This window comes from Rhea pennata, chromosome 1, assembly GCF_028389875.1.
Source record: "Rhea pennata isolate bPtePen1 chromosome 1, bPtePen1.pri, whole genome shotgun sequence".
NCBI classification, from domain to species: domain Eukaryota; kingdom Metazoa; phylum Chordata; class Aves; order Rheiformes; family Rheidae; genus Rhea; species Rhea pennata.
In genome coordinates, this window is record NC_084663.1 from 93,079,007 (window position 1) to 93,093,033 (window position 14,027).

Genomic DNA, 14,027 nt, shown 5'->3' on the forward strand with positions numbered 1-14,027 from the left:
GCCCGTTTGAACACTACCTCTGGGTGACAGAATGGGATTTTATTTTAATCTTTCAGATGAAAATACAATGTTTTAATATAAGCCTCAAATAATCTTTAAAAAAAGAAAAGATGACAGATTTCTGAATGAATAATGTTCTCCATGGCCCTAGTTTCCTGGCATGATAATAACTGATTCCCAGGCAGGCAGTGAAAGGGAACATGACAGTATTGGTACTGGATTGCAGTACCTCAGGGCCTGATGCATGTGGCAGGTGAAAAGTATATGTTCTTCTGCATCTAACAGTTTGTGTGTGCTTATTGGCAAGTCTCCTTACTCCTGCTGGCCTTACAACAGAAATAGCCCAGTGTAACTCTCTGCCCACCTTTAAACACTCCTCAGAAGCATTTTCAGTGTTCACTACTCCAGACCAAACCTTGTTTCACCATAGATCTACTGAGGGGTGTCACAGAAGTCCTTACCTTCTGCAAAGGCATCAATCAGAGCAGGACCTTATCCTTACTTCAGTAGATGAAGAACACATATTTTACCCCATCTCTCCTCCCCATAAACACTGGGCTAATACAAATTCTCTCACACTACTGTTAGCTCTGGTAAAAGAGGAACAATTTTATTCCAATGTCTTGTAATTAAAAGGGTTAGGAGAAAAGGTCCTAGAAAGACTATTCTGGTCCTCCATATCCAAAATGACAGGTGGGATGAGTCTGTCCACATAAAAAGTCTGGCCAGAAGATGAAGTGTGGATTGTAAGGGGCTGCTCCCCAGCACTTGGCTGCTTCTTGGTCACACAGACACACCATTTTTTCACATCGGTCTGTCAGGTTATCTGTAAAAGAAAATGTGAACAGAGAATGAGAGATTCTATATTGGACTCAAGGAAGAGATGGTTTTAAGAGTGAACAAGTAAAGCAATTATTAGAGAACACAGGCTCTGAGGAGAGGTAAAGGAGGCAAGAATAAATGACTTGGGAGAAAATCACAAACTGTGTGAACAGGAAGAGAGAAGGACCAATATGTAATTTTGTGCATAGATCTGATCCTCCCTGTCATCTCTCTGTCCATGGGTCTAGTCTTAACTATGACCAAGAGCACAAGAAAGTAGCAGCTAATCATAAATCAGCAATGCTTATAAAATCTGCTCAGTATAGAGCACTGCCTGCTTCTAGAGCTGTGTGAGCAAGGGGTTCAGTGACCAAACCTAAAAGAAGAAAACTATTTTAGCTTAGCTGGAGTCTTCCAGAAGTCAGCCAACTTCTGTTTTTACCCTACCTCTGCAAATCAGACCAATTTCAAATGAAGAATGCTGCTTTGAAAGGAAGAGTATCTCACAAGGACCGTTCTCAGGAGAGGATGTGACATCTGGAAATCTAAGGGCACAGAAGCACCAATGGGCATCCTTTAGTCATGCTCTACAAATTGCTCTTAGAAGAGTTAGACCTCTCTCTTTAAGGCAGAGGAGCCAAGGAACTTCTCAGTAGGTTCAGATACTTGAGTTTTATGAATGAATAAAACTACAGCAGTTGATTAAAATAACATATAAAGAACTATATATAGTTAGCTACTCTATAGTCATATATAGCTAACTATGTAACTACATGACTATGTAAGAAAAGGAACATCAAAACAACTAGCTTAGATGGCTACATTACAACTATCTGATTTTGGATTAATAAATCCCATCTCACCTATAGATGGCCTAAATACAGCCATTAGGCTGTACTTGTATATCTTGATATACCTTAATATATTTATATTTGTTCACATTTATTTCTATGCCTATCTGTATTTATATAGAAAAGATATATTTAAATCTTTAAAGGCACAGCACCTTGTTTATTTGAGGCTGCTACTACAAATTATCTAACATCTTTCAAACCCAGCACTAGGCATAATTTAAAATGTGACTTCATGCCATAGGCTTTGCTCCAAAACCAATCGCAGTGAGTAAGAATCTTTCCAGATTTCATTGGGCTTTGCTGGATCAGCCTTGTATCTGGTAAGTAAGAAGAATTTACATTTCTCAAACTTTTCTGAAAAGTAAACTAGTAAACTGTGTTCCAAGAGGCCAACCTGGATTCCACTGATGAGGAGCCAACACTAAGTCCATTTTTTTTCTTAGCTGTCAGTCCTGCCTGATTTTCTCCTTGCCCTCTGCTCTTTAAGTTCTCCTTGTGCCATGCCAGCCACTGCCAATCTAACATGAATGCAATTGTAGAGTCTGGCTTGACAGTCTTTCCTGTTAGAGCAGAAAGATTTCTTTGACAAGGTTCGACAGCTTACAGCTTTTTCTGTATTCCAGATATTTATCGAATAGAATTGGTCTACATGTGGATGGCATATCTGGACTGAAAAATATGGTGTTGCCAATTTTTTTTTCATTCCACAAACAAAACCACATAATAGTAACAAAAGATGGGGAGAAGAAGTCTCAAGTAAAATGAGTTTCTATTTCATTTCCCTGAAAACATCTGTGCTTATTCAGTGCCAGGTGATAGGCATTTTTTTTCTTCTTACGTAGAATGGACAGTGCAAACAATTCTGCTTCTAATTTTTCTGGACATCATTCCTCTAGGCCCAGCAAACATTTTTTATAATTAAATTCTTCTTCATTTTTGTTTGAATGGGATCAGACATTGTACCTTCATGCCTCAGTAAAACCTGCTGTGTTCTGGCCTAGGGTAGATTTGCCTTCAGAGCATGTTTCTGTTGTTTCTCTGCATGAGGGATATGAGAAGAAATGAAGCCTGCTGAATACTTGCTGGAGAACAGTCAATAAATGCTCCTCAGGCATTGCCTGGACATCAGTTCAGCAACTAATGACATTTTGTTTAACTGATACTTGTTAGCCAGGTTGGAACAACTGCAGCTCAGTGCATTCTTACAGGACATATGCTGCACATGTCTTATGCACCCAATATGTCTGACATCTACAACTAGTATTGTTCCTTCATAGCAAAAAGAAACCACTCCAGAGCATTCAGTTCTGCAAGCTTCAAAATTCCCAGTGGAACTCCAGAGGTTTAGGCAGGAGTCCCACATGAGGCAGAGCTGCAGGCAAGTACTCTATTTAACCTGTCTTATTAAAGATATGCATAATAGCATGATTCTTTTCTAGGAGTATATAACGGTAAGTAAAAGAGTGAACAGTCCATCTGGAGGAAGGGCTAAAATTATCACAGGAACATCACCCCTGTAGAAATTGTCACAGACTATTCCACAGTTGTAGGAAGGCATCAATGAGGAACAGGCACACTTAATGCACAGGGAGATTCTCCAGAGAGGCATTTGCATCTCTGAGAGACTAAGACAGCTTGCGGGCTCCAAGGCCCTACCCATGCTATTCAGCTTGGGGAAGACACAGACTACCTGGAACTGACAGTGTTGGGGCTCCAGCCTTCCTCCCAGCTCCAGCTGGGGACCCTCAGTGCCAGCAAGTCTGGCGATCCAGGGAAGCAATGGAAAGAGAGCTCAGGGGAAAATGGAGGTTGCCTAAAGCAGTTTTAAAACCATCTCAGCATGCGCAGATTTACCCCTGTGGCACACAAAGCTCTTATGTCAGCCTGTGAACCTGTGGAGGAGGGAATGAAATGAACTCAATGCAAGCAAAGTCATTTCCTTACCACACTGCACAACGTTCTGCTCGCACACCCACTGGTAGCGTTGCACCTTGGGGTTGCAGCCTTCCTTCTCTGCCTTGTCGTAGCAGCAGTCATGCCTGTGACAGCACCTTTGAAAGACAAAAAGGTGGAATTTGGGCTCATGCATTCTGCACGCTTTTCTCAGGGGTGTTTCCACAAACTCTAGGAATGCCCTATTCACACACAGCTACTGGCATCTCTGTTTGCCCTGGCCTGTCAGTAACTTGTCTATTAACGAATTGAGTGTCCTGGCATCATGACAAAAGCTCATAAAGTTTCAGAATTTATTAATACCATATTTGCTCATAAGAATATGTTTCTCCTCCCCAGGTTTTGCCCTCAGAAATGCAGCGTGGCCATTACACAGGCCTAGCACAGAACACGGTAATCCTACTCACTGAAAGGGAGTAAAAGCTTTACTATGAGGTGTGTGATCATGGCTCATTGGCTTAGCCTTAAACCCATCTCAAAATTTGAGGCCGGGATGGTTTTTGCCTTCCTCTGCAGTAAGAAGTAGGCTTAGCTCTTCTGCTTAGTCGGATATGTCAGAAGTAATTCAAGGCTCTTTGGCCCACCAAGGTTCTGGGGACTGGCTACAAACTCTTCAACCTCAAAAATGGGATTTATATCAATTAACTTTAGATCCTTATACCTAAGCTATTGATTTAGATTCCCATTAAACATGTCTGGTGCACAGTTCATATCATCATAATGTAGAGGTCTAAAATAAGTAAAAAATAATGCATTCAAAAGTAGTAATTGCTTTCCATTGACAAAAGAGAGGGTTGCTGCAGGAGACTAGCTCAGCTCTTGATATCTGCATTACATACTGTTCAGTGAAATAATTCCTACTATTGATTACTTTAGAATTTATAGGATAACTTGACCCCACATATTTTATTCTAGTAGTTTAGTGAATTAAAATACACTGAGAAAAAAATCGCCTTTACGGAAGTTTTCTGTTGGATAACAAAGGTTGTTTCAACAAGAATAACAGCATCTTCCCTGCTAACAAAGAGAACAGGAATGACACTGTGCAATACCCTGTTGTTCTTGCTTGGTTTAATGTGAATTAACAGGCAATGAAGACAACAGGTTTGATTACTCCTGGAAATGATTTGAATTTCTTCCCCAAAATTTGAATTTCTTCAATTTCTTCCTCAAAGGCTGGAGCCAGGGGAGAGTGATCTCTTGCTTTCCCAGAAACTGTTTCTGGAAAATCATAGGGACAATACAGAGGAATTATTCTACTAATTTTATGGAGTTTAGACAGGCTGACACTAGGGGGAAATGAAGAGCAGACAGCTTTTAGAGAACTTCTTGAATCCCCAAGAAGCTGTTGAATTGGCCATAAGGCAGCATAGATCTACTGCTTTCCCTAGATCAGCAAGTCAAGTTGAAACTCTTGATGGTTATCTTCAAGGCTGGGGCTAGTGTATCTGAAAAGCCAATGAAAGCATCTGGGATGCACTCTGAGATTCCCATTATATCCTTCTGGAAATGGAAAAATCCTGCAAGAAGGATGAAGATCCCTTGTGCAGGAAGTGGGGCTTCTCCAGGCAGCAGTTGAAAGCTATCATTAACTTAACTCAGGAACATCATTAAACTTATCACCTCAAGCTGCAGGAGCATTTTGCCCTTTTAGAAACTGGTTCATGGATACGAGGGCTGGTGTGCCATCTAAGGTTATAAAGCACAGGAAAAAAAAAAGATTTTCGAAGTGGAAAAAAAATCCACCCACTGGTGTGAACTCTAATAAAATCACTGGAACTAGACCAGGTAAATCATGTGAAAGAGACAGGAGAATCAGGCCAATCAGATCAAATTCAGCTTTCATTTATCACCTGCAATTACAGACACACTGAATTAGTCCAGTATGCTTTCCCTACTGATTGAAATCCTAATTTAGTAGTTAAAGTGCAATATTATCCCTCAGATTAGTCTTTTTTTCTCATCTTGCAAAGATGAAACCAGCGTGATTACAACCATACTATTCACTGCATTCTGAAACCTAGAAATGTAATTTAACAGTAACAGATTAACATCTGCTTCGGTGCCACCTACTCAAAGGGTTTTGGAATGGGAATAAGCCCCAGGGGATTTATGTATTTTCCTTCAAGGAAATACAGCAATTGCTAATGGCTGAGCTCACTCAGCCCACGGAACAGGCCCTCTTGGACTCATGATGGCAGTAACAGGCTGTAGGTTAGATCTTCACTGGTCTGCAGCACCTCAGTCCTGCAGCTTGCCCTGGAGAAGTTCAAAGTGAAAGGCCAAAGGAGAGAAAAATTTGTAGCCTTGTGAAACATCTGAAAGTCTTGGCTTCCTCTAATGTAGGCATCTCTATGCAATGTATCAATGATGTGACAGGGATCGACTGCAGCACTAAGCTACAACTGGCGGATGTGTCTTCTGATGGAGTTGCTGTAGCCCAGGGTGCCCTGGCTAATATCTGCTGCTGCAGCACAGCCCCAACCATCGTCAGGGTGGTACATCACAGAGCAGGCCAATCATCTGTGTCTAGCATGTGAGGCACAGTATAAGAGGCCAAGGTGGGTGTCAGAAATCAAGCTGAGCTGAGGGAAAGCGTCAGGTGCACAAATCACTGGATTTGAGGAGTGAATCAGTAGTCAAATGAATGAAGCTGGTGTCACTGAGGAAGCAGTGCGAGGAGGAGGAATGATACAAAAGTAGGCAGACAAAGGGAGGACTTAAAAGCCTATGGGCCAAGGGGATAGAGTCGCTCTTTGTGGAGAGATAGAGGGAAAGAACAGAAAAAAGAGGTAGACGAAGAAGTGAGAAGAGATCCTGGAGGAGACAAAAGATCGACTGTGAATCAGGCAAAGACAACTAAGTGAGGACTAAAGAGGTGTACTAGCTAGCTGTGAGAACTAGCTGCTGCTTTGCTGGCTTTGCAAAATCAAGGGGATTGCATAAATTCTGGAGGACTGCAGGCTTTGCGAACAATTCTGCTGCCACTTACACCATTTCCTCTCAATGACACCCCCAGTTGCAGCAGAATGACACCTAGCTTACCCTAAGTAAAGCAAAAAGACTTTGATCCACATTTTGCAAATATCTCTTTTAGATGCTCTGAAAGAGTTGCCTTGGATTTAAGAGTGAGGAAATCTATTGTTGTCCTTTGCCGTCTTCAGACGGTCACGTCCCATCTAGAAATGCCCGTTCCTGCACCAAAGGCAGAATGCAGTGTTAAGCTTTTAATAACCTGGTAATGTTTAGTTAGACCAAGTCAAACAGTATCAGCCAACAGTCTGGCTGAGCACTGGTCAACCAGTGTGAAAAAACAAATACGATTGTGTCATCTAGTTAATAAACAACCTATTAATCACATCTGTGCTACAAGACAGCTCTTACGGCTACAGACAACTCTGGCTGGCCAGCAGAGGTCATCTACCCAGAACACTGCAACGAGCAAATGCCATTGAGGCAAGAATTTGTCACGTTTTGTTTGTCATGTTAACAGCACTTTCCCCACTGCTTGTCCTTTTGTTTTGCTTTAGCTCAGCAAGTGAGGAAAATCTGACTCTTCCCTATGTGTTTACCATGACTTAGATGAGTCATATATGCCACTTTTCAGGGCATTCAGTATTTCCAGGGAGATGCTGAGCACCTTCACTTCTATTTTACAACACAGATGCTCTGTGCAGTCAGCCTGTTCCAGTACTGGGTCCTACTTGAGAATTTCTGTTTGAGCCTTCTACAGTTTTCCTTCACATTAATGAGGGTTCCCACATTTCCTTCTGCAAAATCCTACACGGAAACGTGGAGGCATTTCCTGTGCTGTACATCAAGTCCAGCATGGCATAGCCAGGTTGAATTAATTGGCCACACATGGCCAGAAGAGCTAGTTTGTTGGGGATTTGCAGATATCCAGCATCCTGTTCAGAAGAGCTGTTACTTCTCTGCCTGGGCTGCCAAATGGCTCAAAATCTTAGATATGTGGCCAGATCCTTTTTGTTCTGGCTGAACAACATTTCCAGAAGGAAGAAAAGGGAGTAGAAGGAAATGAAGGCATTACAGCAATATTAACTGTGCTGCAGCAATCCAAGGGAACAGAAAAACAAAAGAGAAGCAAATCTATTGACCTTAGGTGGAAGAGATGTCATTACCTCTTGAAGTGAAGGGACTGTGAGAGTGGAACAAAAAGGAAAAGGAAATTACTAAAGATGCCACATCAAAGTCAGTATGTGGAATAAACCTTATAAAAGGATTACCCACTGGATGGCTTTTTTTTTCCCCCCTTAAGAAAAGAAGTGCTTAGAAGCACTCTAGCCCTGTCTAGACATTGACTGAATTACTCACATGAAAATTACTCCTTTTGTAAGGGGCTCAGTAACAAATGTAGAAGTGTCAAGGTGGTGAGTCATTTTGAACAGTGTTTGTTACTCAAGGCCAGTATTTTTACCACTCTACTTCCTTCTTTTTTAGAATGGAAAATAGGGAAAGTAATGTGGCCATTGTAATTTGTGTGGGATACTCAACCACACTAATATCTTTGCAGTAGTTCTCAGTAACAGATATCAGAATATTCCTCTAGCAAACAAGAACTGGATTTTTTTAGGGCTAGATGTAGTGGAGTATTGTTGATTCTTCCTAGTTAAGAAGCTAACTAAAAATCTTTTTTCTTTTCTTTTTTTTTTTTTTTTTCCATACCAAGCACTGCAGCTAAGAACAATAGTGAATGCTCTTAAAGGATTAAGCTTCCTTTTCACAAACTGGTATTTTGAGACATTTCCAGTTGCAGAGTCCTTAATTTCTGCCATTAGTGTAAAATCCATATCCCACTGAAATCCAACAGCAGCAAAAACACCCACTGGTGAACAAGCGAACATTTTACTCCCTCTGTTTTTCAGCAGGGCTAAGCACTATCATCTCCCAGAGGCACCTAAACTTAGAGTTACTCAACGTCTCCAGAAAAATAGCTTCTAGGTGGCTCAAATCAGGCCTTCAGTAAAAGAAGCACTCCAAATTAGTGAAGTCATGTTTTACTTTAAAGGTCTGATTGTAAGAGTTAGTAAATGGCTAACAAAAATTATAAACACATTTACAGATATAATTGTAGATGGCTATAAGCAGATCAGGAGATATTACTGAAAATGAAAAAAAAAAAAATCCCTGGACCAGAAATCTATGACACTGTGTAGTCATTTACTCATTATCTGTAAGTTCTCTATTGACTATCTTACAGCGGAAGCCTCATATAAACCGTGGACATTAAGAGAAGTGTTCGGCAGTGAAACTTCTCATTGCATTAATGAAGACAGCCCCAGTAGCTTTAAGGGACATTTGCTCTTTTATAGCCACAGAGGAGCTGGCCTCTAACCTTAGTATCTTCTCTTCCCTTTTTCACTTTTTGTCCTGCCAATTTTGCAGTCAAAGTTTAATTTTGTAGAAATATGAAATGTCTCCAATAGCTGAATATTCTAGAAAAGTTCAGCCAGCTTCCTCACCCGGGAACTACATGCTGCCTTCATTCCTGACAAAAGCAGTATTTATTTATCATTGACACCTTGCCTGTTGATTGTAGATAAACAGAGAGATTTGCGCGCTCTGTCTTTGAGGTTTAAAACCAGGCAAGCTTGCAAGCAAAGGGCTCAGAGTGCACAAGAGTCCATAATGCTAAAATTCACACATATACTAATCACAAAGTACAAGAGAGAAACCTTGCAAAAAACACCCCGTAGATTCACTGCTTTTAGTCCTGGAAATAAAAAGCACTAATAGAAGAAAAGGGAAATAACACTACGCTCTACCCTGTTGTTCTTGCTTGGTTTAATGTGAACTAACAAGTAATATGGACAATAGATTTGATTACTCCTGGCAATGATTTGGATTTCTTCCAGAGGATAAAGAATAATATTTCCATCAATGCCTTTTTCAGGATGAGGGTGAAATGACCCTGCAAAAATCTTGGTCAGATCTCTCTTTTTAGGCAGGGCTAATTCTCTAATGACTAAAGATGCTGCTATTTCATGAAGTCATAGCCTGGTTTTTCCTTTGCCCTCCACACCTCACAGTACCAGGTCCCAAAGAACTCTGTTCTCACCCGGAAGATGGCTAAATACTCTTTCAAAGCCCAAGAGATACAGGAGTCATCACTCATGATCACCCAGTGCTTATATATAAGCACTTATATATATATATATATATAAGTATATATATATATATATATATATATATATATACTTATATATATATATAAGACTTTATATAGACTTTATATAGACTAAGTTCCCTTTCCCCTGGGCAATGACAAGGCAATGGAGTCACAGGACCACAAAGAAGGAGGAACGGAGAGATCTGAGCTGCTTTGGGGCACATAGCTAAGACTTCTCTTACCAGTCTGTTTTATCTCTAGGCCAGCCTTGTCCTCCCAGGCCACAGTAGCATCCATAGCCAACATATGCTAAAGGAGACCGTCCCGTGCCACATGATATGGCTCCTGCCAATTCAATGATTCCTCTGGTGTGCAATGAATGGGATTTTCCCAGAGCACCATTCCAAACTGCAAAGACAGGACACAGCACGACACAAAGATTAAAGAACAGTTTAAAGAATGCCTCAGGCTGATTTTCTTGAACTCCTTTCCAGGGGAGATATTGCTATAAAGGGAGATACTGGTCTTGAGTGGTAGTTTTGGTGCAGCCCTGACAATCTGATGAACCATTACAGTCACCTTGCAAAGGGGACTTTGCAGGTGACTTATCTGAGGGCTGAGCTAATGAGGAAGCAGATGCAGAAATACTCAAACAGGCTCCATATCAATTTGAATATAAGAATAGCTACAAGTCCCTAGGGAATCCTGGGGAAGAATCGAGTGCCTGAGTTTGCTAAGATACTGGAATCCTGAAATCCAGGTTTGGAATCCAGTATTCTGAAAAGTGCTGGGAACATTTACATCTGCTTCCATTACTGGTCTCCATTAAAGTCGTAACATTAGCTTGGTTGCATTAATTTGAAAAAAGGATTGTGTTGGCCCAAGCGTGTAGATAGCCACTTAAACTGATTTGGAGGTTTTTGAGTTACAAGTCTTTCAAACAATATTGTGATTTCAAATGTTAGTTTGCAACTTCTTTATAAACCAAAGACTCTAAGTTGCAGTAACTGTTACAGAAAGTAAGAGCGCCCTGACCCTAAATATCAAACCACTTCGAAGCTCAGCTACAAACTTTGATGCTTAACATGATAATGATAGCAACGGATAGCAGTATTTATTGCTTGGATTTATTGTGAGGTACCAAGTGCACTTTCCATTGCTCTAACATGCATCACAAACAATCCTCATTAAAGATGAGCTACTCATCAGCAGTATTAAAGCCCTCTGACTGACTGCCTAACTGATCCATTCTTTCCATCCACCTCCATCAATTCACATTCATCCCATCCTCCCATTTCAAAAGAAAAGTCTGGGTAAACAGATGGACTTCTCAGCACGCTTGGATCAAGAGGGTGATCATGTTTCAGAGCCAGGAACACTTCAGTGAAGTTGTCTTGCCACCTGCCCCTTGCTAATTCAACATACTTGACCTCCTCAAAGTGCTGTGCAAACATGGACTAATTAATCCCTAAACCACCCAAGGGCTCAATACTATTATTAAAACAGTAGTGTTCCTTTCAAAACTTCTAATCCCTTTGCTTGGGCCTCTCCCCTCATCTTGCGCTCTGGCTTTCTCTCTGGGCCTGATTCAACAACCTGCTGAAGAAATGAGGGTCTGTCTCCGTTAATGACAAGCCAGGAGTGTTTCGCCTTTGCTAAATGTGGAACCACAGCCCAAGTGCAAAGCAGAAACGAGCACTTTCCTGTATCATTTTCAGCCTGGCAATTGGCAGCAGCGAACTCTGAAGGGAGCAGAGCTTCATACGTCTGTCTTGGTGTTTCACACAGCCTCCTTATATTTCTCAGGGCATTCCTTGGGGATTAAATGCACATTCCTGAAAAAGCAACAGCTTCCTCCTCTAAACAGTGCTTGAATGTTCTGAATTTTTGCTAAAAACACATGACACCTGTGTTACTAGAAAATAAAGAGAAGACCTATTTCCCTAGTGTAAATAGTGGCCACTTTAGAGTTAGAGGCAAGCTCAGCTTTCAGCAATCCTGGGGAGGTCCACTGGAACTGGTGAACTGCTCTGGATTTCAGGTAAAAATATGCTTTTTCAACCTGTTTCAGTTTGCAGACCTCGAAAATGTTCCAATGGAAACAAAAACTTCTTTGTAGACATTTAAGCCTCCTGACAAGAAGTCTGCATTTCTTATGTATCTTTCACAGACCTCTCAGACAGAACGGCTGGACTTCAAGCGGTCTCTGTTGGCCACTGGCTGAACACAGCTGAGGCTAATGTAAGATAACTGTACCCCACTCGGAAGGAAAAAGAGCGTTTCTCTTTTGGAGTTGCCTCTGAGGATCACAGAATGGTAATTATAATGCAGAGCTATTCCTGAAAAGGGAGAAAAACATTCAAGGGGAGCTGAGTCCACATAAAATTCTTAAGGCACTGCATCCTCTACGAGTTCAAAAGAATTCAGGTATTCAGGCAGTGCTTGATGTTTCCGTTTCATTCTTTGAAAGCTGCTGAGTTTTGAGTTGACAGCATGTCGCTACAGTTGCAAGGTCAGCCCCGGCAAGTATGCTTCAATATTCAGGTGTACATACTTGACCAAAAACTGAAATCACCTTTATGTGGTGGGCAGCCAAGCCAACACAGCTATGAAATTGTTGAAATCAAGTCAGCCTCTACAGCAGCCTGAATGTAGCCACATCTCCCATTAAGAGTATTTCCAATCAGTATTTACACTACTAGCGGGGCAACGTAGCAGAGAACGTACCTGCTGAGAGGTGAGTGGAGAGGATCTGACAACTTAAACTTCCCATTCTTGTTAAAACAGGCTGCCTTTGCTTTAGATTAATGTAACATTTTCGGTTTTACTTCAAATTGTATTGCAGGGATAATCTCAAACTTGACAGTTCATCACTGCGTTGCCTCTATGTGTAGAGGCTTTATGGTAGCACACAGCTAAGTCTTTTTAAAAGTTTTTTTTTTCTTTATTTGAACTTCATATGAATTAAAAATCGCTTGCTCCAAAGTCACTGGTATAAAAAGGAGGCACATCTGTAAAGGAAAATAAGCACCAACAACTTTGCAGCAGAAAACTATCCAAAATGAAAATGAGCTACGTTTATATAGCAACAGCTATGTAAGCAGCCATGGAAATGAAGCAGGCATACAGCTTGCTTAAACAGCCCTTCAGTATCAAGCTGGAAAAAAAACGAGCGACGCTTTTTTTTACTTGGCCAAATCGTACACCATACATGTGTCTGCTGTGAATTAAGCAAAGCTTACAGCATACTTGTCCCACCAAGACACAGAAGAAGCTACTCTACTTTTTTTTTTTTGGGGGGGGGGGGGGGGAGGAGGGAGAAGGAGAGGGACAGAGGTAAAGGTCCTCCCCAAGGCCCGGCACCCTGCAGTGGTACAGAAGTAGCACTCACCTGCCTGCAGCAGCAGCAGCGGCGACAGCAGCAGCAGCGGGCGTGACTCCATGGGAAGATCTCTCCCGTTCACACGCTCTCCTGCACGCTCTGCTTTGGCGGCCGGGTCCGCGCCGAGCCCCGCTGCCAAGTGAACCAAAGCGTGGCCGTCCGTAACAGTCTTCCCAGACTGTTGCTCCAGGGTTTATATACACGTGTGAGTGCGGGCACAGAAGTGAAACACCCTCCTCGGTGATCTCTCCGAGCCCGAGCCCAGGCCCAGTCCTTCCTCCCAAAGGGCTCCTGTCTGGGCGGAGGGCTGCCTCTATTTGCATATCGTTGCCTTTGGGAGGGGCGGCTGGAAGGGCATTAAGCTGGCAGGCCCGGGGACAGCCTTAGCCACCGGGGCACTAAGCCGGCCGGGCTCCTTCTCTAAGCTGTTTGCTTACAGACCCTGGTTAACCTCTGAGTGGCTTCGGAAAAGGGAAGCCTGCCCTGTGCCTTCTGTGGCTTGGGTTTTCTGCTGCGGTGGCAACCTGGCGAGGATTTTCTCTTTTTATAGATAATTCCTTTCAGGGTTTTATTTTTTATTTTTTTATTTTAAGACTGATTATTTTTCACTTTTAAAAAAGAAGAGACAAAACTATAAAAATCCAACAGAAAAAACACTGTTAGATGCAAGTAGCTAATTATAAACTGACCAACTAAGCTAATTCTGGGCCACTCCAGAGGGGAAAATATCCTCTCGGCCTATTGCTGCACCTGACCTAAACTAATTGATTTCTAAAAGACTTGTCCATATGCGGCTCCTAGCCACGAGCGGTGAGGGAGAGTTCCCCGGAGCAAGCCCGTGCTCTGCTCACGCCGGGCAGCCGCTGTGGGCAGCCAGGTTGGAAAGGCA

The 14,027-nt window shown here is 42.0% G+C and overlaps 1 protein-coding gene across 1 annotated transcript; it reads right to left on the minus strand.

Annotated features, from left to right (window-relative positions):
* Positions 1-662: 662 nt before the first annotated feature.
* On the minus strand, positions 663-13,199 carry LOC134138419 (phospholipase A2-like). Its single transcript, XM_062572036.1, has 4 exons — positions 13,148-13,199; positions 9,999-10,164; positions 3,621-3,727; positions 663-826 (listed from the first exon to the last, which is right to left on the minus strand). Exons 1-4 carry the CDS (start codon positions 13,197-13,199, stop codon positions 663-665), a joined length of 489 nt encoding a protein of 162 aa, XP_062428020.1.
* Between the last annotated feature and the right edge of the window lie 828 nt (positions 13,200-14,027).